Source organism: Crinia signifera, unplaced genomic scaffold (assembly GCF_055691185.1).
Source record: "Crinia signifera unplaced genomic scaffold, ASM5569118v1 HAP2_SCAFFOLD_574, whole genome shotgun sequence".
Taxonomy (NCBI): Eukaryota; Metazoa; Chordata; class Amphibia; order Anura; family Myobatrachidae; genus Crinia; species Crinia signifera.
In genome coordinates this window covers 31672-58981 of record NW_028142467.1, presented here as the reverse complement: position 1 = coordinate 58981, position 27310 = coordinate 31672, and the positions used below count along the sequence as shown (strand labels likewise).

At 46.1% G+C, this 27310-nt stretch overlaps 1 protein-coding gene across 1 annotated transcript in view; it reads left to right on the top strand.

Moving 5' to 3' along the window:
* The first annotated feature begins 16900 nt into the window (after positions 1-16900).
* Positions 16901-27310, top strand: part of LOC146055757 (FERM and PDZ domain-containing protein 3-like) — a 37724-nt gene continuing 27314 nt past the window's right edge. Inside the window, exon 1 of the mRNA XM_083168311.1 lies at positions 16901-17776. Within this exon, the coding sequence (XP_083024437.1) occupies positions 16951-17776 (826 nt within the window). The 5' untranslated portion in view covers positions 16901-16950. The remainder of the gene's footprint in view (positions 17777-27310) is intronic.

Below are 27310 nucleotides of genomic sequence, written 5' to 3'. Positions count from 1 at the left end.
CCTGAACAATTTATCTCCCTACTACAAACACTGTATAGTGGCTCTGCCTCCAGAATATCTTGCAACGGAATCCTATCAGAACCATTCCCAATACTACGAGGCACTCGACAGGGCTGCCCCCTGTCTCCGCTCCTATTCGCCCTGGCCCTGGAACCCCTGGCGATAGCCCTTAGACAGACCCCAACATTCCAAGGAATTCAAATTGGCTCTGTAGACTTGCGAGTATCTCTGTTCGCAGATGATATGCTACTGTTTCTTACTGCCCCACAACACTCCCTGCCTAACGCCTACCACATTATTAAGCAATTTGGATCCTTCTCCGGGTACAAAATAAATATCCACAAATCCGAACTAATGACCCTAAGAGGCACTCCCCCCTCCTTCCCAGACGACACAAACCTTTGCAACATAAAAATCCAAAAAACACAGATTCAATATTTAGGAATCCACATCCCTGTAAAACCAAGCCAACTATATTCCGCAAACTATGACCCTATAATTCAATCCATAGCAAAGTCACTATCCACGTGGAAAGACCTACTGTACCTTTATCGATGCTGGGCAGGACTGAGGTTATAAAATCAATGATACTGCCCAAGCTGATGTATGTCATGCAGATGATCCCCATCTCATTGAAGAATGGAGACACCCTCAAAATAAATTCCCTACTGACAAATTTCCTCTGGAACGCCAAGAAGCCCAAAATAGCACTGCACAAGCTTCATCTCCCCAAATCTATGGGAGGGCTAAACATCCCGAATTTAAAACAATACTCTAAAACACTCTTGTGCAGATTTGCTATGGGATGGCTACTTGAAAGGAGTGACTACTCCGATTTCCACGTGGACAGCGCCATGTTCGCCCCCTTCTCCCCAGGAGCACTTATACATACCCCCAAAAAACACATTCCCACACGAATTTACAACAACATTCTCTTCAAGGACATACACACAGCATGGTGGTCGATCTCTACTGCTCAGGGCCATGACCCTCGCTCATCGCCTTGGCTCCCCATTTGGGGAAACCCGATGTTCTCACCAGGAGTCAACAGCTCCATATTCCTTCGCTTGCGAAACAAAGGCCTAAAGGCCATCTCTCAGGTATTCGACCCTGGAGGAGAACTACTGGCAACCTCGGCACTACAAAACAGGTTTGGGCTCCCAACAGATAGTTTCTTCGCTTTATACCAACTAAGACACTATGCAAAGTCCCTTCCTACAATACAGCTCCCTAACCCGACAGATCAGGGGTTGTGCAGCATGGTAATAAAATTCCAGAACAACAAATACAAAACCAAACTCCTATACAATGCCTTAGCTGAAAAACCAGCAAAATCAACCTGGGAAAAAATCACACACAAATGGACACAAGACCTCCCTCAGATAAATGATAATATCCTCCTATACAAATACTATCACAGCACTATACATACACTGAAGGCCTCAATCCTTCAAGAGGTGCACATTAAAACGCTCCATAGAGCGTACATCACCCAACAGCAAAGAAGCCATTATATACAAGATGAAACAGGTCTTTGTCCCAAATGTAAACATCAAACGGCAACCTACCTGCACAACCTCTGGAACTGTAAATATATTAAGATATTTTGGTATAAACTCATATATTTTATCAACTCCAACTTCCGCCTACAGGTCCAATTACACCCAATACCTCTCCTATTTGCGAACTTTGATGAGTGGGCTCTTACCCCACCCCAACTTCAACTGATCCCCATCCTGACTCTTATAGTCACGGTGGCAAAAAAGGTAATCCTAAATGCCTGGATCAAACCCCACATCCCAAATATCATGGAGGTAGAGTCCCTACTTTTGAAATACCTATACTATGACCGATACGATGTACTTCGGCATACAAACACACCCCCCACTCGCTTTCTCAGGGTGTGGGGCCCATTCATCAACAGTCGCACGCAATCAGTGAGAGATGATATCTATAAAACAATCGACATGCACAATGTATAGAATGAACAAATGTGTAACTTTATTACATTATGAATGTTCATACAATGTACATTATCATGATACCTCCTCCCCCCCCTCCCCCCTCCTCCCTCCTCCCCTCATCCCTCCATATACCAACAACATACCCACCCCCTCTTAAATAGAAAACCGATGAGTTAACAATGTCCCAGCTGTAACTCTGGCTATATGCAAAGTTGATGTTACTTGAAAATTTTGCTTCTTTTCTTATGACTGGTGCCAGAACACACCTAAGTTTTGTAATTGTCTTATTGTTGACTCTGAATAAATATATTTTCAAAAAAAAAAACAATGAAAAGCTGACTGACAGCCTGCCTGACTGTGTACCCCACTACACTGACTGACAGCCTGCCTAACGCACGACCAGTACAATTACTACAATATAATTTAAGTACATTATATATTAATATATAACCCAGCAAACAAACCACTCTGCAGTCTGCACAGCACTAACCCCTCTGCTGAGCACTGCCACAAACCCCTCTGCACAGCACAAACCCCTTTTCACTGAACAACACCCCTCTACCCTGAAAAACACCCCTCTGAGTCTGTATTGCACAAACCACTCTGCTGTCTGCACTACACAACACCTCTCTGCGCACTAATGATTGATGTGACAAGTGATTGATGATTCAAGTTGAAGTTCAACACCCCAGGCTCCTGCACACGGCAAAACTAGACGCGCCGGGCATGAGCAGAGGTGTGCGCAGCTGGAGGCATGAGTGTGAAATGGTGTAGAATTCTCAGGATGCCAAGCTTTTATAGACTCTGCTTCTCGCAGATTCCCTCGTTCGGTCACGCTTGTGTTTCCAAACAAAGCAGGAAACTTGCGAGCACGGCTTGCGGGCCGTCGGGCCGGAGATGTTCGGAGCAGTTTGGATTCCACGGAATCTGAATCGCTCATCTCTAGTGTGTGTGTGTGTGTGTGTGTGTGTGTGTGTGTATGTATATATATATATATTCAGAAAAAGAGGGGTTGTGACCTTGTCCTGCGCTCTTTAGGAAGCAGCACTACTCTGGGGCCTCGCTGTTAATAGAGGTCCAATAGAAAGAGATAGAGTGAAAGGTGTAGAGGTGCGCTTCGATGTGTTTCACCAACAACACATTAAAATTGAAAATGTTTATTCCAAACAATAAAACGTATAAAATACAACAATCAGAAGTTTTCCGATGATTGTCTTCACAAAGGTGTATTAATTCCTGGTTTGACCATAGATGTAGTTGGTCTGAGATACCCTACGCGTTTCATCCCTAAGGGACTTCTTCAGGGGTAATACACGTGATCAATCCGTTAAGACAGTTTTCGCTCGTATAAGAGGGAAACTTCTCTGGTGTTCACGTTTAAATAATGGCCGGCGCTGGTACTCGTAAGTCATAAAACAGCTGATATTCAAATATCATAACGTCATAATTATTGGCCTTATCAGGGGTGATACAATAATAGAACAACTCTCCGGCTGTGTCCTTTTCAATTCTGCGATACACACAATATCAATGTGCAGCAGGGTGTTCGCAGTCCAGGTGGAGAGATATAAAACATAGGACCTGTTAACGGTGGCACTCGTTGAAGTAAAGATGGACAGGAGTCCTTGTTTTCCGATGTTTCAAGCCCCTTCTGTGCTTTTTATCAAGATGCAAGAGACAACATGATTGTTAAAAGACACTAGATGCCAGATCTAGACCGTCCACATGCCCCCCGGCGTCCTGTCTGGCGTGAATCAAATTATGTCACCAGGCTCTGCCGATGAGGCTGTGGAGGTAATCCCCGGTCTGCACGCAATATAAACAGCAGAAAAACATGTTACAAAGTAAAACATACATTACATTAGTGTGAATAACCCCACCCCATAAACAAATAAAAAAAAAACCTTAGTGAACTTAAACTATACATTAAAATCACAAAGCTCATACTGGACAGTTACGGCTATTTATCCAGACCGCAAGACTGTTTTAGACTGGTCACTTGCAAATAACTTATTTTATAATTTTTGTTAAAAACACAATACAGGAAACTAAGCATGATAAACTGCAGGGAAAAGCACAAGAGGTCGCAAAAACCCCCGCAAACAAGAAATGACAGAGTCAATTTTTAATTTGTCCTCCCGACCATTGTCTATGGAAGAAGGCAAGGTAGAAATGACAGAGTCAATTTTTAATTTGTCCTCCCGACCATTGTCTATGGAAGAAGGCAAGGTATTGTTAAAAGGATTTAAATTTATTCCAACTAATAAGGCAGATCCTTTCCAAATCAAAATTGAGCAATTCAAACTTAATCGTCAGCTTAAATTGAAAAAAAATATTTTAGGATAAAGAATCAACTTTGGAAAGTTCTGAACATCTACCAGCGGCGATTCGAAAGAAATCCAAGTTTGACCCCTTGTCTTCTAATCCTTCTATCAAGATGTTCAACATATTAATTGAACATGACACCGCAATCATCCTTAAGTCTCCTGCAACTACCAATTCTAATTTCTCAGAGTGGCATGCATTAAAAGCCCTCAGTTCTGATGTATCCATAACCATCCATCCGGCGGATAAAGGGGGAGGCCTTGTGCTACAGGATGCAACTGATTACCTACAGGAAATAGCCCAACAACTTTTCCATCATGAGGTGGATCTACCACTTCAAATCCTTCTCTTGGATACAAAAAGGAATTGGACTCCATTTTGACATTAGCGGTACAAAAGTCTCTGATTGATGCCACCATCAAGGAGGCTTTAACAATGGAATTACAAATCATTTCACTGCTGTACATGATTCCAAAAGTCCATAAGAGCGTGACAGATCCCCCGGGCAGACCCGGGCCAGGGATCTCGGGCCAGGGATCTCTTTACTAGCCTGTCTCAATCTATTTGAACAGTTTCCTGCAACCTTGTGTGCAAAGACAGTCAACGATCCTGAAGGACACTAATTCTTTATTGTTGAAGCAATTGGGACATCTCCCAGAAGGGTTTCTGCTGTGTACCGTGGATGTCGCAAGCCTCTACACGTGCATTTCACAAGAGACGGGCTCACGGCGTTCAGGTCCTTAATAACAGACAATCCCTTATAGAAAGGTCTGAGCATTGATTTGTTTATACAAATGTTGGAGTTAATGTTAAAACACAATTTTTTTATGTCCAAAAATCATTTCTATCTCCAGCAGTGCAGGTGTGGGATGGGGTCCTCTGTGGCCCCATTGCTCGCCAATAGCTACATGTTTGTTGTTGAACATCAATTGTTCATAGATGACCCCAGGATCAGCAAACATCTTGTGCTGTATACACGGTACATAGATGACCTGCTGGTCCTGTGGTCTGGTCCTCAGGAGTTGTTAGAAGAGTTGATTGTTACAAATAATGAGTCATCATCCCCGGTGAAGTTTCCATTTAACATCAGTAAAGTCAACATTCAGTTTTTAGACGTTAACATCACTAACAATAACAGTGTCTTATTGACGTCGTTATTTTGTAAACCTACCAATCACAACAACTTGCTTCTTGCATCCAGATATGACCCTACTCAGCTAAAAACAGGACTCCCGTTTTCACAGCTGCTACGGATCCGGTGCATTGTAAGCGACCAGGAAGAACTGGAATTGGCTTTGTCTAAGATGGGGGATAAATTTAAAGAATGGGGGTATCAGCTTACAGATTTGATGAAGGCAAAACTAAAAGCTCTAGCCCTCTCTAGGGAACAAGCCCTGCCTGCTTCTCCACAAAAGAAGGAAGAGAAATTAATTTGGGTTAACCCATATTATCCCAAAAATAGTTCAATAGGATGGCAAAATCTCATTGGCCCATAATTCGTACTGATCCATCATTGCGTTCATTACAGGATTCGCAATTGATGTATGCCTACACTAGGGGTAGGGGGATGCAGTTAAAATCCCGGCGGTCGGGATCCCGGCGTTCAGAATCCCGACACCGGAATCCCGACCGCCGAAATGCCGACACATTCTCCCTCCTGGGGTGTCCACGACACCCCTGGAGGGAGAATAAATTAGTGTGCCGAGCATAGCGAGGCACCAGGCCCGCTGCGTGGCGAGCGCAGCGAGCCCGCAAGGGGGGGCGATCCACATCCCCCCCTTGTCGGCATTTCGGCTGTCGGGATTCCGGCGTCGGGATTCTGAATGCCGGGATCCCGACCGCCAGGATTCAATACTGAATCCGGGGTAGGAATGTAAAGGATTACTTAGTCAAAAATTATGTGGTCGACACAGTGTCCTCTAGTCCAACTTTCTTTCTATGGACCCCCAAACCAGGGTGTTTCAAATGTAGTGGGTGCACCACATGCAATTATATGAGGCCAGGGGACACATTTTGGCACCCTTTTTCAGGAAAACTCTTCAAGATCAGGCAGCGGGTAACCTGTAATTTTGTTGGTTACTTGATCAGCTGCCCATGTGGCCAACATTACGTCAGCAAGACGATCCTGTCTTTTAAGGAAAGGGCTGCAGGGCATAGATCTGCCATTAAACATGCTTTGTTGTCAGGTACCAGCGATCAGCCGGTGACCCAGCACTTTGATTTGTCGAGGCATTTGCTATCTTCTTTAAGATATCAGATTACTGAAAAAATTCCTAAACCAAAAAGAGGTGATGACAGGGCTTAACCTTTCGGGTTGTGCAAGGTTCTCCAGCCATTTGAACTAGCCACACGTGAAGTCCGTTCCGATATTGCCAGGTTGAGTCAGGTGATTCCCCTGATGAGGCTGTTGCAGAAGCAGTTGGAGAAAGTGAAGGAGGAGGTAAAGCGTAGTGATTCCGCAAAGCATGTCATTCTTGTGCATGAAGCCCTCCACACGCTTTATCAGGATACGAGGGTGGTCAGTCTGTTAAAGTCAGGGTAATATGTTCTGGCCACCGTGCTCGTTCCTCAGTTTAAAGCGTATGTTGTGTCTCTGTTTCCAGCGGACACAAGTCTACAAAGGTGCAAAGACCTGCTGGTCAGGAGATTGTCATCTGAAGGGGACTGTGTCACGGCCCCAGCTCCTCCTTAATTTTCTCCCACACCTGTACCTCTGAGGGAACAGCTGTGATTTCACACACAACCTGCAGGGCAGGCAGGAGGTAGTTTTGACATCTGGTCCGGACTCAAGGACCTGGAAAAGATTGCTGACATGTCTACTGTCACCATTGAAAAAATGGTGGAGGATTACTTTGGTGACAGCATCCAAGTAGACATGTCAGACAGTCCTTACCTGTACTGGCAGGAAAAAAAGGCAGTTTGGAAGCCCTACAAAATGGCTTTATTTTACCTAAGTTGTCCCCCCTCCAGTGTGAACTCCAAAAGTGTTTTTAGTGCAGCGGGGAAGCTGGTTAGTGAGCGGCAAAGGAGGTTTCTTCCGCAAAATGTGGAGAAGATGATGTTTATAAAAATAAATGATCAATTATTCAATGAAAACCAGGAATTGCCTCCAGAGATTATAACGGGACCTGTGATTGTGGAGTCCAGCGGGGACGAATTGATAATCTGTGAGGATGAGGAAGTACACACTGAAGTGGGCGAGGAATCAGAAGAGGAGGAGGATGACGAGTGACGATGACATCTTGTCGCTGTAGAACCAGTTTACACAGGGAGATATTATGAATTGTTTTTTTTTGTGTGGGGGTCCAAACAAACCAATCATTTCAGCCACAGTTTTGTAGGCCCTGTTGCTGAAAAGTTTGGTTTGTTAAAGTGTGTATGTCCTATTTTCGCAACATATGGGTGGGTGGGAGGGCCCAAGAACAATTCCATCTTGCATCGCCATTCATTAATCCCACTTCCTACAGTCATTCATGGGGTAACAGGACTTTCAATGCATACAACTGTTTGCATTCTTCTTGACAGCGGTAATAAATTTAATCAATTATAATCACTCACAGAGCTGACCAATCCCACTGCTGAGATTAATTGATTGCTGCACGAATCGCCCACTGCCCCTCGGCTGCACATTCGTAAACACGATCAAGCCATATACGATTAGGAAGGAAGCCACCCGTAATGTCACACGTAGCCGCGACGGAGCGTGGCGAGTACAGTACTCACCCGTCCGCGCCCGCCGCCGGCTAGCGTGTGCAGGTCTCGGTCTGCGGTGTGCGGGTAGCAGCAGCTCCAGGTGGGGATGGCAGCAGGGGAGCGTCGGGTAGCAGCGTCCTTGCAGATAGCGGCGCCGGGAGGCCGGCGTCGCCATCTTGGTTAAGGGCAGGAGACAGATTGGCCCAGAGTGGAGGTTCCCTCCTCATCCTGCGCTGACAGCCAATGGCAGCCACCCCCTGGGGATATAGGGGATCTGCCTAGGCTGATCAGTGTCAGTGCAATGAGTCTTTGGAGTCATTCACAACTCCTAGCTGATTCCCGGATCCTGGCTCTTTCTCTCCTGACTCTGGTGCCTTGCTCCCTGCATCTTTCTACAAGGAAGTTTTCTCCTGACACCAATGCTGCAAGTCCTACCTAGTGCTTGTTCCTGCTTGTGTCCCAGAATTACCCTGCTCAGCTTTCCGCTGTCCTCCTTCATTCAACTCATTCATTCCATCATCTTTCAGTCATCCGGATCCATTTCTTCTATCATCAAATCAACCTCTTTCCGGATCTTCCTCTATGTACTCTGGCTCATCAAGTATACGTTTTCAGATTTACCTGCCCGTTATTAGGATTGTGCTGGACTCTATTTAAGTTATCCAACTGTCACTTAAAGAAGTATTTGAGTGAAGTTTATCATTTATAAAATCCGTTATTAAACCGGCACGTTTTAACCCTACTCCTCCTGGTCCGTCTCCAGTTCCTGTGCACAACACGACTCCATCCAGCCCTTTAGCCGTGACAGTTTGCACTGACCCGATGGAATCGGGTGAAGCACAGGCCTCCATGACGGATGTTCTTCAAGGCATCATGGCTCGCTTGGAACAAGTAGAGGCTACCCAGCGTCAAGTGGCTCAATTTCTCCAGACCTTGTCACCACCTCAGGCGGCTCCCTCAGTTTCGGCAGTACCTACCTCCGGAGCTTCGGCCTCTGCTGCTCCTCCGGGGCCAGCTGCTCCTCACCATCTGCAGCTGTCAACCCCCAGTAAATATGACGGGTCCCCAAGGGGGTGTCGAGGATTCCTGAATCAATGTGACATCCATTTTACCCTCCAGCCTTCCAATTTCCCCTCTCCCAAGACTCGAGTGGCTTACATCGTGTCCCTACTGGCGGGTCCAGCCTTGGAGTGGGAGTCCCCCCTCTGGGAGCGTGCGGATCCCATCCTCAACAACTATGAAGAATTTGTGGCTTCCTTCCGTCGCATCTTCGACGAGCCTGGCAGAGTGTCCTCCGCAGCCACGGAGATCCTAAGAATTCGTCAGGGCAGTCGCCCAGTGGGACAATATGTTGTACAATTTCAAACCCTGGCTTCCGAACTCAGGTGGAACGAAGAGGCTCTCGTCTCTGCCTTCTGGAACGGCCTAGCCGGCCGCATCAAGGACGAGTTAGCAACTCGCGATTCTCCTTCCACCCTGGCTGAACTCATTTCATTATGTAACAAGGTTGATCTGCGACTCCAAGAACGCCAACTTGAGAGGAATCGCTCTGATCGCCTTCGCCCTCGATTCCCTTCCAATGTCGCACCAGCTTCCAGACCAACCCCGCCCTCTGCGCTGTCAACAGATGAGCCCATGCAAATCAACCGCTCCCGTCTCTCTCTCGAAGAGAAGTCCCGAAGACGGCGAGAGAACCTGTGCATGTACTGTGGCTCCTCAGCTCACCTATTGGCTTCCTGCCTGCTGCGGCCGGGAAACGACCGCTCCTAATCTCCCCGAGGGAGGTCCGATTAGGAGTCTTGCTTCCATCTCCGTCTTCTTCTGATTCCACCATTCCGGTAACCCTTGTGTGTCCCCAAGGGAGAAAAAGGGTTCAGGCCCTATTGGACTCTGGAGCAGCGGGAAACTTCCTTTTGTCTTCTTTTGTCACCCAACATGCCCTGCCGGTGCAACCACTGGATCATTCGCTGGTCCTCACTGCAGTGGATGGGAGTCGAATTCGTAGTGGACAAATCACCCATCAGACCACCCCAGTGACACTGCTCATAGGAGCTCTACATCAAGAGACCCTCGAATTCTTCATTCTTCCACAGTCCTCACATCCAATGGTCCTGGGCCTTCCCTGGTTCTCTAAACATAACCCACACATCGATTGGACCAATATGGAGGTCAAGGCCTGGGGAACAGATTGCCAGTCTACCTGCATTCCTCAGATCCTTCCGGTCTACCAGACCCATCCACAACGAGAGGATAACTGTCCTTCATCCTCTTCAGCTCCACCCTTGTCTATATCCGCACCATACCGTTCATTTACAGATGTCTTCAGTAAAGGAGGTGCCGACACCCTGCCTCCTCACCGTCCTTGGGACTGCCAGATAGAACTGGTGGCGGGGAAATTCCCTCCTCGTGGCCGCATCTATCCCCTGTCGCTACCCGAGACTGAGGCCATGTCCTCGTACATTCAAGAGAACTTAAACAAAGGTTTCATTCGACCATCTACTTCTCCGGCCGGGGCCGGGTTTTTCTTTGTAAAAAAGAAGGATGGCGGTCTTCGGCCATGTATCGACTATAGGGGTCTGAACGACATCACCATTAAAAACTGCTATCCCTTACCCCTTATCGCAGAACTATTCGACAAGATCAGAGGGGCGGCAATCTTTACTAAATTGGACCTGCTAGGGGCCTACAATTTGATCCGGATCCGTCCAGGTGACGAGTGGAAGGCGGCTTTTAATACGCGCGACGGTCACTAGGAATACCTGGTGATGCCCTTCGGCCTTTGTAACGCTCCCGCCATCTTCCAACAGTTTGTAAATGACATCTTTCGGGATTTGCTGTACCACTCCATCGTAGTCTATCTAGACGATATACTCATCTTCTCTCCAAATCTTCAACTTCACAGACAGACAGTGTCCGAAGTCCTACGACGTCTTCGCCAAAATCAACTGTTCTGCAAGTTGGAGAAGTGCGTTTTTGAGGTCACGTCCATTCCATTCTTGGGTCACATTCTCTCCGCCACCGGGATAGAGATGGACCCAGAGAAGGTGAGAGCCATCCAAGACTGGGCAGCCCCCACAACGCTCAAAGGAATTCAGAGATTCCTAGGGTTCTCAAACTACTACTGGCGATTTATCCGGAACTTCTCTACTATCGCTGCCCCCCTCACTGCTCTCACTTGCAAAGGAGCCGATCCAAGCCGCTGGTCGCCAGAAGCATCCTCTGCCTTCCAGCAGTTAAAAAGAGCATTCGTGACGGCACCAATCCTCCTTCAACCAGACCTCGACAGGCCCTTCATTCTCGAGGTGGACGCATCCTCGGAAGGGATCGGGGCCATCTTGTCACAAAAAGGTGAGGATCAAGAATTACACCCTTGTGCCTTCCTCTCCAAAAAATTCCTTCCGGCAGAGAAGAATTACCCCATTGGGGAACAGGAGTTGCTTGCAGTCAAAACTGCGTTAGAGGAGTGGCGATACCTTCTGGAGGGGGCACGGCATAAGATCACTGTGTATTCAGACCACAAAAATCTGTCCTTTTTTAAACAGGCTCAGTGCCTTACTGCCCGCCAAGCCCGTTGGGCCATGTTTTTTGAACGCTTTGATTTCCAAATTAAATTCCGACCTGGAACCACGAATACTAAGGCAGACGCCTTATCCCGCTCCTTTGAGACAACCTCTGACCTAGAGACACCTCCTCGTCCAATCCTCGATCCGGTGGTCTTCGCCCAAGTCAGCATACAGCCATCTCCTCCTCCAGGTAAAACGTTTGTTCCCTCCGAACTCCGCAAGAAAGTATTGACATGGGCACATTCTTCCCGCTTCGCAGGGCACGCAGGAGCACAAAAGACCTTGATGTTCCTGTCACGTTCTTATTGGTGGCCAACCATCCGCCACGACGTAACCAACTTCGTCGCCTCTTGTGTAAGATGTGCTCAGCATAAGGTGCCCAGAACAACTCCCGCTGGTCCTCTCCGCCCTCTAACCATTCCCACAGAACCATCTGTCAATGGACTTCATTTGCGAACTACCTCCCTCAAAGGGTCATACTGCAATCTGGGTAGTGGTTGACCGATTCTCTAAAATGGTCCATTTTTTCCCACTAAAAGGTCTCCCTTCTGCTCCAGTACTGGCCCAGCTATTTATCTCAACCATTTTTAAACTCCACGGACTGCCCAAAGAGATTGTATCTGACCACGGAGTACAGTTCGTTGCAAAGTTCTGGAGAGCTCTCTGTGCCACGGCACAGGTTAAACTCAAGTTTTCCACTGCCTTTCATCCCCAGACCAACGGCCAGACAGAATGGGTGAATCAAGATTTGGAGGCCTTTATCTGACTGTCTCGTCTTCCCAAGATGACTGGGTGGATCTTCTTCCGTGGGCAGAGTATATGCATAACAACTCCTATCACTCTTCCTCCGGAACCACCCCCTTCTTTACAGTATTCGGCAAACATCCACAATCTCCGGATTTCTCAGAATTAGCCTCTTCCGAAGTTCCTGCAACAACCACTTCATTACAACGCTTCGCTAAGATCTGGTCGGATGTCCACACCGCTCTCCTTAAATCTTCCGCCCGATACAAGAGGATGGCAGACAGGAGAAGAAGGGCAGCGCCCAGATTGAAAGTCGGAGACCGGGTATGGCTGTCTACCCGCCATATACGCCTCCATCTGCCCTCTATGAAGCTGGCTCCCCGGTTCATTGGGCCATACCCTATCATCCAAGTCATTAATCCGGTCGCTTATAGACTTCAACTTCCTCCTTCCCTAAGGATTTCGAACTCCTTCCATGTGTCCCTCCTCAAGCCTTTAAGGTTGAACTCTTATCAAAAGAAGATTCCCAAACCGCCCAAGATTAACTCCGAGAGTGGGGCTGAATTCGAGGTAAGACGCATTATAGACTCTCGCTGCCGCAATTCTCGTACCCAGTATCTGGTGGAATGGGTTGGGTTTGGTCCCGAAGAGAACCCTTGGGTGGATTCCATTGATTTGCATGCTCCGAAACTGATAAAGCAATTTCTCCAGAGAAATCCTCACAAGGCCCATAGGCACCCTGGGGTCACCCTGAAAAGGGGGGGTGCTGTCACATGTAGCCACGACGGAGCGCGGCGGGTACAGTACTCATCCGTCCGCGCCCACCGCCGGCTAGCGTGTGCAGGTCTCGGTCTGCAGTGTGCGGGTAGCAGCAGCTCCAGGTGGGGATGGCAGCAGGGGAGCATCGGGTAGCGGCGTCCTTGCAGATAGCGGCGCCGGGAGGCCGGCGTCGCCATCTTGGTTAAGGGCAGGAGACAGATTGGCCCAGAGTGGAGGTTCCCTCCTCATCCTGCGCTGACAGCCAATGGCAGCCACCCCCTGGGGATATAGGGGATCTGCCTAGGCTGATCAGTGTCAGTGCAATGAGTCTTTGGAGTCATTCACAACTCCTAGCTGATTCCCGGATCCTGGCTCTTTCTCTCCTGACTCTGGTGCCTTGCTCCCTGCATCTTTCTACAAGGAAGTTTTCTCCTGACACCAATGCTGCAAGTCCTACCTAGTGCTTGTTCCTGCTTGTGTCCCAGAATTACCCTGCTCAGCTTTCCGCTGTCCTCCTTCATTCAACTCATTCATTCCATCATCTTTCAGTCATCCGGATCCATTTCTTCTATCATCAAATCAACCTCTTTCCGGATCTTCCTCTATGTACTCTGGCTCATCAAGTATACGTTTTCAGATTTACCTGCCCGTTATTAGGATTGTGCTGGACTCTATTTAAGTTATCCAACTGTCACTTAAAGAAGTATTTGAGTGAAGTTTATCATTTATGAAATCCGTTATTAAACTGGCACGTTTTAACCCTACTCCTCATGGTCCGTCTCCAGTTCCTGTGCACAACACGACTCCATCCAGCCCTTTAGCCGTGACACGTAAGAAATGGTATACAGCTCCAACCCAGGGGTAAAAGTGTTCCTAGAGAGGTGGGGGAACTCTTTTCTATCTGCCACCTAGTAATTGATTAGCCTCCACCCATTAGGCAATGATTTAAGAGATGACTGGTAATAAATTAATAATAATCACAAAATTAAACAATCAGATTACATTAATTAATAATAATCATTATCACACAATCAAGCCAGGGGGTCTTGTTGGATGTTAAACTGATCGAAACAGTTAGACCAAAACACCCACAGAGAAAAAGAAGTTTCTTTCTGGGTGCACTAAGAATCTATTTTTTTCATAAAATGTAACCTTTATTTTGTTCTATATAAAAGGGTCTCTTATCAACAGAAGACCATATAACTTTGTTTTAAAGTGAAATATTAAAAGATAGATATGTGCAATAAAGATAGAAAAATAGTGTACAATAAACTTAAAAGAGAAAGAGAAAGATGAATGTGTGTGCGTTAGCCTATTTTCACACTCTTAGGCTTCAATTTACCTTTATTGTAAGTTGATACTTGCTGCTGTTTTAATGTTTCAATTTAGTAGCAGTTGTGTAACCACAGGGATTCTATGCTTTTTAGGGCTTACACTGTAGCAGTTATTTGGCAGACACCACTTTTATTATTATATTGATGCCTAGCAATCTATTATAGTGTTATTGTATCCCTCTGCCAACAATGTTTCAATAATATTCCAGTGTGTACGTTTTCCCATCTACAATATTTAGACAACAAGTGCTACTCCTCCTGTGCCTATCTGTAGGGACTACACGAGGATTCTTATTTATCTGCGCTGAGTGACATTGGGAGAGACCCTTGCATGTATCTTGTCACCAAGAAGAAGGCTTTTTTACACAAGTTAAATTTAATTGCATATGTCCATGTTTATCCGCTGGGCATAGTGCAGTGGAAACTTTATTGGACCTATCCTCTTTATAAATGCTACTATTATTATACAGCCTTTACCTTTTCAAATATAATTTGTTACCCAGAAGATTTGAGCAATATTATCGCTTGGATTGCAGTGGCTGTTTTTTCTAATTGTCCGTCAGCTTTGTGACAGTCATACATTTCACAGGGCCAATTTATAAGGGTCTGGGGATAAGTATTATAATGTCCCCCTAATCCCGTTCACCCTGTTATTATACCCGTTAATGAGCGGTTCACCGCCAGGTAGCGCAGTAAATGATAATATTATTACAGGTACTGTTTAGCACATAAGATTGTCTATTACATTTATTATTTTATTACAGGTGTAATTCCTAGTCTCATATGGGTAAAGTCCCTTCCACCACCGTATTATGCTTGCTGGCGGGGCTGTTTAACATACAGTAGTGACCTCACGAGTGGAGCACTCTGATATATCTCAGACCGCCTGCAGGTATCAAGGGGTCCGTGTATCGATATACACCGTGCCCTCTTTCACTGCCGGGCTGCAAGGTTCGCTTGGTCTCTGTAATGATATTCTGTCACGGGGCGCTGTCAGCGTGTTTCTATATCCCGGGTAACACAGCGTGCGTGTCCCCAGCTCTCACTGCTCCCTCGTGCCTCCCCTGTATATACACTGCAGGTTGTCACTCATATACACCTATATGGCTGATATAACATAAACAATTTCCTGACAAGGTTGTTGGCTAATTTATCCCTATGTGGCTCAACTAAGCTGACTTGTACACACACACATAACACCCTCTCTGATTGCCTTCGACCATTTCACTTGCACTTTTTCAAGGCATCATTATATAGAACAAAATAAAGGTTAAATTTTATGAAAAAAATTGATTCTCAGTGCACCCAGAAAGAAACTTATTTTTCTCTGTGGGTGTTTTGGTCTAACTTTAAGTTGTGGGTAGCACCCCCCAGACTAATCTTAGGTGAAGATTGTGTCTCCCTGTGTGTGGAAAATAACTGGGGGAAGAGGATCGAAAATAAGAAAAGGTACTGATGCGGGAATTTTTCTTTTTTCTTGTCCATAAGATCGAAACAGTTACACACTTGCAGAGAAACTCTGTGCTGCACGAAACGCCCACTGCTCCTTGGCTGCACATGGTAAACAGTGCACGATTAAACCAGATCGGGGTCTTGTTGGCTGCTTAACTGTACTGTACATGTACGGTTAGGTAGGAAACCACCGGTTGCTGAAAAGTGATACATCTCCAACCCAGGGGTACTAGAGAGGTGGAGGAACTCTCCCATCTGCCACCTAGTAATTGATTAGCCCCCTCCACCCATTAGGCAATGATTTAAGAGACGAATGGTAATAAATGAATAATAATCACAAAATTAATAATAATAATCATAATCACACAATCAAGCCAGATAGAGGTCTTGTTGGATGTTAAACTGATCTAAACAGTTACACACTTGCAGACAAACTCTGTGCTGCAAGAAACGCCCACCGCTCCTTGGCTGCACATGGTAAACACGATCAAGACAGATAGGGGTCTTTTTGGGGCCTAGTTTTTTAAACTGCCATCCTGTCTGCTGCTGCAGTGCCACTCTTATATGAGCCACATGTTTGTGCCACACACTTGTGTGGCTTAGCATAGTTATCCAGCTACCTTGGTGCAACCTTTTGCCCTAAAAACAATATTGTGAGGTGTTCAGAATAGACTGGAAATGAGTGGAAATTAATGTTATTGAGGTTAGTAGTATAGGAGCAAAAAAAAAATCAGAACCCAAAACGTTTAGGGGGTGTTTTGGCAAAACCCATTAGAACCCAAAACCTGAAGGTAATCAGAACCCAAAACGCGAAAAGTGGCCGGTGCACATCCCTAACCATTACACTATCCATGCTGCCCCAAATAGCACTCATTCTGGCAAAGTGTTCGACTTAATTATAAGTGACAAAATTCACCACTGAGTTGTTGTACACATCTCAAAATCTATTTACAGTGTTTTATCTACAATAGACCTAAATTATTTCTGTGTTTTTTTTTTTTTGGGGGGGGGGGGGGGGGGGGGCGGGGCATTTTTTTCTCTAAAGTTTAATAGTTTACATTTTTATTTATTTTCTCCTTTTTTTCAGATCACATCAGTGTGCCCACAGTGCCACGCATGCAAGCTTCTGTTAAAGCAGGCTCTCCCTCCAGAATTTCCTCTGATTTCTCACACTCAAAGGGCCCAGCTTCTGCATTACATACCCCATCAGAGAACCAGGAGCCTATCAGTCTGTGCTACCTCAACTTACAGGACAAGGAGGGTAGATATGTCAACCAGAATCTTGTCACGAAGGAGACCAGACCAAGAACAAAGTCTGACCCCACACCCAAAGGTTCCTTCAATCAACAGGGAATGGAGGGGACAAAGGATCCGCCCGAGGTCTGCAGGTCCCGTTCCTTCACTATGGATACCCAGGTGAAATTGGAGAGCACCTATTTCTTTTGTGACTCCTGTAAGGCTAAAATGAAGAGCCGATTGGAAGGAGGCGGTTCGGATGTGAAGTGCATTAATTCCACCTGTAGGGACAATATGGTCGATCTCATATCCTTGCCGCCTCCCGAGCATGTGAAAAGGAAAAAGAAAGACAATGAGGAAGAAGTAGAGATTGGGACAAATGAAAGGGAGGCAGGGGAGACTGCAACCATTTTGCCTTCAGCAGCACCCCCTCCACCAGGTTTTGAAGACAACAGTTCAGATGAGGAAGAAACAAAACAAATTGACCTAAAGAGCCAGGGAAAGGGCAGAAAACAGGAAAAAGTTCATGTGGTGTCAGTATGTGGTTATCATGACTTGCCAGTGACCTTAATTGATAATGTCCAGACACGTACAGTCAGTGACCATGCAAGGGAGCTGGATGATGCTCTGGTTTCTACTCTACAAGCTTTGGAAGAGCTTGCTGCTTCTGAAGACTGTCCCAGCCCAACAACTCAGCCCACAACAGGTAAAGAAAAGCACCCTATATTATTTGGCTGATATGTTACGCAGAACTTTATTTAAATATTTTGTGGAAAGATTGAATGTTAATTTTTTTTAACTCAGTGTCCAATAATTATTAACTAGCCTGCATACCCAATTTGTCTGTAGAGTAAATCATTTAATTTTACTGGAAAATTAGCTATCATAAGTAAAATACAAGTCCTTACCCCATTCACTTAAGATCACCAGTATGAATTTATAGTTCCAGATGGGGAATGGATTTCAAAATGTTAGCCACCATGAAATAAAAAATTACAAAAAATACCCTGACATTATCCAAACTCCCCCAAATAATACCCTTTTCAATATAGTGTCTACTAATGCTCCTCACAGGGCTTACATAGGTAAGAAAGTAAGGTAAGGTAAGGTAGTTGGATTAAATAAGGACAACGTAGAGGAATTAAATGCCTTCTTCTTGACAGAATTTACTAGAGAGGATCAAATAGTGGGATTATTACAAAACAATAGTAATAATAATGTCCGTTTAATCCTTGGTTAACTGAAGAAAAAGTCTGTAAGCATCTTCTGTATGCAAAATTAAGATATATACATCTCCAGGGCCAGATTGCTTACACCCAATGGTTTTAATGGAGCTAAGCTCATAAATAGCTAGGCCATTATACTTAATTTTCACAGATTCAATTTCATCAGGCTGGGTACCAAGGGACTGGCCAATACAACATGTACAGTAGTGCCAATACATAAACCGGGGAGTAAAACACAGCCAGGAAATTATAGACCAGTGATACACCTTTTATACCACCAACCCAGCAATTATCCGGTATTTATGTGTGCCTGGTCATTTTGCCTGGTGCAGTCTGACTCGAGTTCACACCAGAAACAAATGACCAGGTTAAAGCTTTTCACCCCGAGAATTTGCTGAAAATGTGAAAGGGTCAACCTGGGTCTTAAATCCCGGGTTGCCGAACCTGGTCAAGAACAGGGTCGGCGAGACAGAATTTGAGACCCGGTTTGACCCTTTCCTACAGAAGGAAAACCTGGGTTTTTCAGAAATTCTCAGGTTGAAAAGCTTTAAATCTTTAATTTATTTCTGGCGTGAAGACTTACATCAATAGTGGAGAAATTACTGGAGTGTATTTTAAAGGATCGCATTCAGAACTTGAAAATCAATAATATTTTGAGTTAGAACCAGCATGGATTTGTGGGGCATAGGTCATGCCAAACTAGGTGAGTGAGTCTGATAAGAATGATAAGAATGAGAGAGTAGGTAGCTGGGTGACAGTTAGGGGATCTAAGAAGAGTTGACGATGGAGGAAACGTCAGGCAAGCTCTGAGCTGCCAAACCCTAGTAGATACGCCCGATTGGACGAAGATACTATGGTTGGAAGCAAGGAGCTGGGGGAGCTGGCAGGGAAGGACATCTAAGGTAATAATCTCTAGCAACCAGAGGAATACCCCTTCTGGCAAGGAGGGGAATTCTTATAAGAAGGGCCAAAGACAGATAGTGGTGGTAGGGGATTCAATAATACCCCTTTTACACCGCCGAAAAATCCGGGTCAGTGGCGGGTCAGACCCGGATCTTCGGCAGTGTAAATGGGGTCAAGCCGTGTCCATTTACACGGGTCCTCTACCCAGGTCCTGACCTGGGTAGAACACAGTTAGGACCCGTGTAGAGGCCGGTGTAAATGGTCCCGCTGCGGGTTGAGGCACCCGCAGCGGGTCCGTGCATGGCATGCAGTGCTGGAAAAGCTGTCCCCAGCTGCTGCGGGGGGGAGAGGGGGGCAGGCGAGCTGTCAGGCTGCTGAGGGGGGGAGACGGATGGGATGCTCGCTGCTGCTGTAACAACTCCCCCCTGCAGCCGTGGGGTCGGGAGTGGAGGCAGCGGGAATAAGCAGTGCATGTGGGCAGGGGACATCATCACCTGTAGCACCACATCATCAGCCCCCCAGCGCGGGGTCCAGCCTCCAGGCAGCGGGGTCCGGCAGTGCAGGCGGGCAGGGGGTCCATCCAGCGTATAGGAAGTCACCGGCGGTGTCCCTCCAGTGTATGGGAAGTAACCCGCGAGCGTCCCTGTGCAGGCTGGGAACTGCCGCTACTAGTTCCCAGCCGCCGCAGGGACGCTCGCGAGCAGCAGCGAGCATCCCATCCGTCTCCCCCCTCAGCAGCCTGACAGCTCGCCCCCCTGCCCTGCATTGCCGGACCCCGCTGCCTGGAGGCTGTACCCCGCACTGGGTTGGGGTAATGATGTAATGCTTCAGGGGGGTGATGATTTGCAGGGGGGAGGGGGGGTGTGATTTGATGCTGCAGGGGCGGTGATAATGGGCAGGGGGGGGGTGAGGCTGCTTCAGAGGTGTATGTGATTTGATGCTGCAGGGATGGTGATGCTGCTTCAGGGGGATGATGCTGCTTCAGGGGGGTGGTGATGTGCGGGGGGTGAAAATGTGCAGGTGGGGTGTGATGTGATGCTGCAGGGAGGGCGGGTGATGATGTGCAGGGAAGGTTGTGTGGTGCTGCTGCAGGCCATTTGTTATGACAAGGCAGGGCTGACCCAGGTCCAGTGTAAATGGTGCAGACCCTGGTCCGACCCAGGTCGAATTGCTGTGTAAATGGGTTAGGAATCAGGGTCCGACCCTGGAAACATCCGTGTTCAAAGACCAGGGTCCGACCAGGGTTTTTGGTGTAAAAGGGGTATTATTAGGAAAGTGGATAAGGCAATCTGCTATCGGGACCGTGATAAGCGTACAGTCTGTTGCCTTCTGGGTGCTCGGGTACGTCTATATATCTTCGCCAGAGCACCAGGTTCTCCTCCAGCTCGCCATCTGCCCAGATGTGGCGGTCTTCCCAGCAGCTCATGAACAGATTGGCGTAGCTGGGGCGAATCTGGTGCCCATAGCGGTCCCTTTGATCTGTTTGTAGTATGTGTCACTAAACCATAGGTAGTTGTGTTCCAGAATGTGTCTGATGCAGTCTAGGATGAACTGTGTCTGATCGCTGGGGAGGGATGTGTCTTGTTCGAGGTAATGTCTGATGGCTTCTGTCCCTTGATTATGGTCAATGACTGAGTATAGAGAGGTGATGTTGCTGGTGCATATCCAAAATTGTGTCTTGCCAGTCTATGTCTTGTAGTGTTTTGATTATGTCTGTGGCGTCTCTTATGTATGATTTCTGTGTGTTTACGTATGGCTGTAGGAATCTATCTATGTATTGGGATAAGTTGGATGTGAGTGATTGTATACCGGATACTATGGGTCAGCCTGGTGGGTGTTCTGTGTTTTTGTGTACTTTGGGAAGGTAATAAAAAACGGGAATGACTGGGTTGGTGTTGTCAAGAAAGGTGTGTTCCTTTTTGTTTAATATGCCTTTGTCTTTACCCTTCTGTAGTAGAGTTCTTAGATCATGTTGGAATGCGTCTGTGGGGTTCTTAATAAGGGGTTTGTATGTTTCGGTGTCTGATAATATCCTTAATGCTTCTTTCGTGTAGTTGTGTGTGATGATTCCTCCCCCTTTGTCCGCTGGTTTTATAGTGATCTCTTTGGGGTCCCTGAGTTCTTTCATAGTCTCTAATTCTCGTTTGGTCAGATTCATGTGTGTTTTGTGTTCTTTAATGTTGAGGTTTTCTAAATCATGTGTTACCAATGTTTCAAATGTGTCGACCAGATGTCCTCGCATGTGTTGTGGGTAAAATTTGGATACTGGTTTGAGTTCTGAGTGTCTGTAGTTGTCTGTTGTGTCTTTTTTAGGGTAGTGTGGTGGGGGTTTGTGGTGGTACTTGGCGAGAGCTAGTTTCCTAGTGAATTTATGTAGATCGATGTAGGTCTGGAATTTATCCAGTCGTGCTGTGGGAGTGAATTTTAATCCCTTGTTAAGGAGGGTTATGTGCCTTTCCTCGAGTGTGAGGCTGCTAATGTTGAAAATCCCAGTACTGTCTGTATTTTTGGTTTTGTGTCCTTGTGTGTGTTCTGTGTCTTGTTTCTTTTTGTGTCTGTTCCTTCCTCCTCTACATCCTCTTCTAGCGTGGTGAGTTTCCTTTTGTTCTTGTTTAACCCCAGTGTTTCTGTTACTGTCGTTATGTATGTCAGGTATACTTGAGTTGTTCCTAAAAAAACCTGATCTGCACATTGTGTCTGAACCGTGTCAGTGTTACTGAGTATCTCTTCATGTGTATCAGGAGTGGGTCTCACTGTCACGAATGGGAGCGTTGTGCCTCTTTCTAATGATTGCCTTGCAAGTTTTGCAAGTTTGAGGTGTTTCGTCCGCAATGCTGTAGGTGGAGAAGGATGTATCGCATGTATCGTTGCTTGATGCACTAATGTCAAGGTTGAGGTTATCTGTCTCTCTTATGTGAATGGGTGTCAGGTTATTACTTGGTATATTTGTGGTTGTGTGTAATTTTGTCATATATTGTTGATATGTAAGGTTGAGGCGTTTGTAGATTGGAGTGTTCTTCTTTTTCGTGGGTTTTCTATTGGCGGGTGTTTGTGGGTTAATGTTCGTCAGATCTTTCTTGTTTACGTGTTTCTCCCTCAGTCTTTTCAATTTGTGCTGTTTTTTGCCTGTCTTGTCTCTAATGATTTTGTCTCTCTTTGTGTTTATAATGGTCTGTTCATTCCTCAGTAATCTCTGTTGTGAAAGGCTCTCTAATTGCTGGAATTCTGCTTGGTCTCTGAAGCTGTCTAGTTGGTTATTGAGTGTGTCAATCTCCTTCTCTAAGTTTTTTAACTCAATGTGTTGGGTGTCTATTATCAATTGGGTTAATTTTAATGAACAGTCATGGGTAATTGTGTTCCATTCTGTCATGAATTTACTGTCTTCTAGATGATGTGTTGGTGATTTTTTGATCTTAAGTCCTTTGGGTACTAAGTTATGGTCTATGTACCATTGTAAGGTGGTGACATCCCACCATAGTTTGGTTTCTTTCGTCACTAATTTTTCTAATGATAGGAAAGTATCAGAGAATTTCTTCCCATCTTCCTGAAGTGTGGTGGTGATGTCTAAATCGTCAAATATCTGTGTGGCTCGGTTTTCCCTGCCTAAGCGTATGTCTAAAATTCCCATAGGGAAAAAGCCGCTTGACCATAGCCCAAAATGCTATGGATAGGTATGTTTTGGTTGGCGCTGGTCCCAGGGAACTTTAGAATAAGTGTAACAAACACAAGCTACTGTACCTCAAAACAGGGGGGGGGCCTGGCCCCCTGCAATAATAGAAATCGTGGATGGGGGGGTTTAGAGGTCTGCGCTAACAGTGAGTGTGGCTGCAAGTAGGAATCTGAAATGCTGAGGTGATAAAAACAATTTATTGAATTTACACTAAAGAGGTGCAGCAATAATAAAGATAATAAATGGGGTGGTGCTGGTGTAGCACGCTGTGTTACTGTCTCTGTTTCACAGTTCTTAGAAACGCAAATAACTGCACCCGGGAGACAGCAAATGCTGCTCACTCTGTGCAGGATGCGTGCAGATAGTGAACAATGTCAAGGGCGCAAAACGCTGCACCTGGGTGACAGCAAGGGCTGAGCACCTTGTGCAGGATTCGTTCACTTATATTGATGTAGGGGATATACGGGAAAGTCAGACAGTGTCGGGAAGGGTTTCTTAGTATACTTCCCCGCACCCGCCTAGTTTAAAATAAGCTACTGTCTTGGGCCCACTTTTCCCATTTTGCTGGTCACACCGGAGCTCAAAAAACCTTGATGTTACAGCTACGATCTTACTGGTGGCCCTCTATTTGAACTGATGTGGTCAACTTTGTCACTTCCTGTGTAAAATGTGCCCAGCATAAGACTCCAAGGACATCACCGTCTGGAACTCTTTTACCACTCTCTATTCCAAAAGAGCCGTGGACACATTTGTCAATGGACTTTATCTCCGAACTATCTCCGCAAAGGGACATACTGTGATCTGGGTGGTAGTCGACCGATTCTCTAAAATGGTTCACTTCTTCCCACTGAAAACTCTTCCATCAGCACCAGTACTGGTGCAACTCTTCATCTCCACCATCTTCAAACTTCATGGTCTGCCCAAAGAAATCATATCTGACCGAGGGGTTCAATTTGTCGCTAAATTCTGGAGAGCTGTTTGCTTGGCCGTCCAGGTGAAACATAAGTTCTCCACAGCCTTTCATCCACAAACTAATGGTCAAACCAAACGTATTAACCAGGATCTGGAGGCTTTTATTCGGCTTTTTGTTTCCTACTTTCAAGATGGCTGGGTTGATCTGCTACCCTGGGCAGAGTATGCGCACAACAACTCATACCATTCATCTTCTGGAACTACACCTTTCTTTACCATATTCGGTAAGTATCCACGGTCTCCTGACTTCTCAAATTTATCATTACCGGAGGTACCAGCAGTAAAATCCTCTCTACATTGTTTTGCTAAAATCTGGTCTGATGTCCACAGTGCCCTTCTCAAATCTTCTGCTCAGTACAAGAGAGTGGCCAACAAGAAGAGAAGAGCAGTTCCTAGCCTGAAAATTGGAGATCGGGTATGGCTGTCAACTCGATCCCCCTTCAGACACTGGCACCTTCTGACACTGACGGGAAGCGAGTGAGCACATCACCAGCAGAACTGATAGAGTGAGAGTCGCGTAGTTACACCTAACCGCGATCTTCTCTCAGAGGCTGAAACTGGTGCGCACAGTTTGAAGAGGGAAACATGGCACAGAAAATAGCCAGTGCTTTCCTCCAAATTAGCAGCTGAAGTGTTAAAGGATATAGGTCCAACTGCATACGTCAGCAGATATTAGCCTCTAACAGAAATCCTAGAACACTTCGCTGCATGTATATTGAATACACCTAACCACTCGCTTATATTCCCCATTGCCTCACTTGGGCAGTTATCCTAATTAAATATTTCCTGATACAGGGTAGCTAGATTGTACTAACTGCCCAAGGAGAGGAGATATACTCCAATAAACAATAATTGGCAGCAACAGTTTGATACATTTACTAAGTCTCTCGCAGTAAGGGGATACACACCGTAAGACGCCCTGACCAATTTGACACAAAGCAATCGACCTGTGGGTTCTCCCTTGAAATTAATTTTGTATATGTATGAGGGCGACCGGTATCAGCACACAGAGGCACTGGGCCAGAGTCGTGGGGTCAGATCCTGACCACGTACCCTGTACAGTCAGGTGAACTTAGCACAAGAGTGCAGATACAATAGTCACAATCATCAGCCCTGTGGGATCAGTGTGCAGTAGAGAGCAATACGGGCCTGATAGGGTGAGAATTGTAGCGTCACCATACTGACCACGATCCCTCTTCAGATACCGGCGCCTCCTGATACTGACGGGAAGCGATTGAACACATCACCAGCAGCACTGACAGAGTAAGAGTCGCGTAGTTACACCTAATCGCGTTCTCCTCTCAGAGGCTGATACTGGTGCGCACAGTCTGAAGAGGGAGAAACGGCACAAAAATAGCCAGTGTGTTCCTCCAGCCAGCAGTTTAAGTGTTAAAGGAACACATGTCTAACTGCATACGGCAGTTCTAGAACACACTGCTGCATGTACTACCAATATACATAACCGCTCGCTCCCACTCCCTATTGCCTCATTTGGGCAGTTATCCTAAATAAAGTATTTTTCTGATATGGGATAGCTTAAGTGTATCAACTGCACAAGTATAGGAGACACATTCCAATAAACAATAGCTTGCTGTAACATAATGATACAGGACTTATCAAGTCTCACACAGTTAGCGGATACACACTGTAAGATGCCCTGACCAATTTGATACAGGGCATCGACATTGGGGTTCACCATAAGAGGATATTATCCCATTTTTTAAAGAAATCTTTCTATCTTTCTATGTACCTTCTATGGTAAATGTTTTTATATGTCGCAGTTCTTAGAATGATATTAATTAAAAGTTATATTTTATAATTGTTCTTCTTTGATCTTCCAAGTGCGCCACAGCACATGACAGTCTTCTCTTTTTCATGCAATTTCATCAATTCCCTGTCTCAGTGGCAGCACACCCCATGAAGCACTATTACATTACTAATATATTTGTGATATAGGGGTTATAGTAATTTCTTCCTGTGCGATTGGTTACAAACTTCCTTTTATGGCTGTCAACTCGTAATCTACATATCCGTTTACCATCTATGAAGTTGGCTCCTCGATTTATTGGTCCGTTTCCAAGTCATTAACCCTCAGTCATTAACCCTGTGACCTATAGACTGCAACTTCCATCTTCTATGAAGATTTCAAACTCTTTTCACAGATCTCTTCTCAAACCATTAAAATAAAATGTCTATCAAAAAAGGGTGCCTAAGCCACCGAAGATCAATACCGAGAAGGATGTGGTATTCGAGGTCAAACGAATTATAAACTCTTGTTACCGCAACTCTCGTCTCCAGTTTTTGGTAGCGTGGGCTGGGTTTGGTCCTGAAGAGAATTCTTGGGTGGACTCTGCTGATCTACATGTTCCAAGTCTCATTAAGCAATTCTTTCAAAGGAATCCACAGAAGGTTCGTAAGTGTCCTGAGGCCACCCGAAACGAGGAGGATACTGTCATGTGCCACCGTGGCGGAGCACGGCGGGCACAGTACTCACCAGTCCATGCCCGCCATCAGCTAGCGTGTGTGGGCTCCCAATTCTCCGGTCTGCGGGTGGTGGCAGCTCTCGGTGGTCATAGGCAGCAGGGGGAGGCAGGAGGTGCAGCACTGACTCTGTAGTTTGGCGGCGCTGGAAATCCCAGTGTCGCCATCTTGGTTAAGGGCAAAGAGGTGATTGGGCCAGGTCAGGGGCTTTCCACCCATTCTACCCTGTCATCTAATGACAGCCGCCCTCTATATAGGGGATCTGCCTAGGCTGTTCAGGGTCAGTATAAAAAGTATCTTGAGCTGTGCAGTTCCTGAGAAGACTCCTGACTATTTCTAGTGCTCCTGCATATCCTGTCCTGCCGTCAGTTTCAGCTAGCTGGCCTCTGACCCCATTGCTGCGGTCCCAGTCTAGTCTGGTAGCCAGTCCGTATTCCTGGGTTTTTTGGTGCTACCGCCTCCAGGTCCAGTTGTCCTAATCCAGTATGCTCCATCTTTCAGTCCTTGGATGTCAGTCATCACATTCACATTCTTCTCTGGAGTCAACTACAGCCTGGGCATATACATCCAACCTGAAAACTTCCAGTGTCCTTACTTCCCACACTTCAGTATCCTCGTTTATCCCAAAGTGCCTTGCAAAGTTTGCTCTTTTTGTTCACCAGTGACTGTTTCTCAAAGAAGTATTTGAGTCATCCCTATATGAAATCCTTCATTAAACCTGCTTGATTTAACCGCTCTTCTGTCTCCAGTTCCTGAGCACCACACGGCCTCATCAAACCCTTCCGTTGTGACACATTACATGCGGGGAACACATACCTGCCGAGCTGCACAGGGCCTAGGCAGCCATCAGCGGCGCCACTGGTTATTGCAGATAGGTGACAATATAAGCAGGGACAGTACAGTTTATCACACAGGGAACACATACCCACCGAGCTGCACAGCGCCTAGGCAGCCATGCATAGTGCCACTGATAGCTCCTAAACTGTAT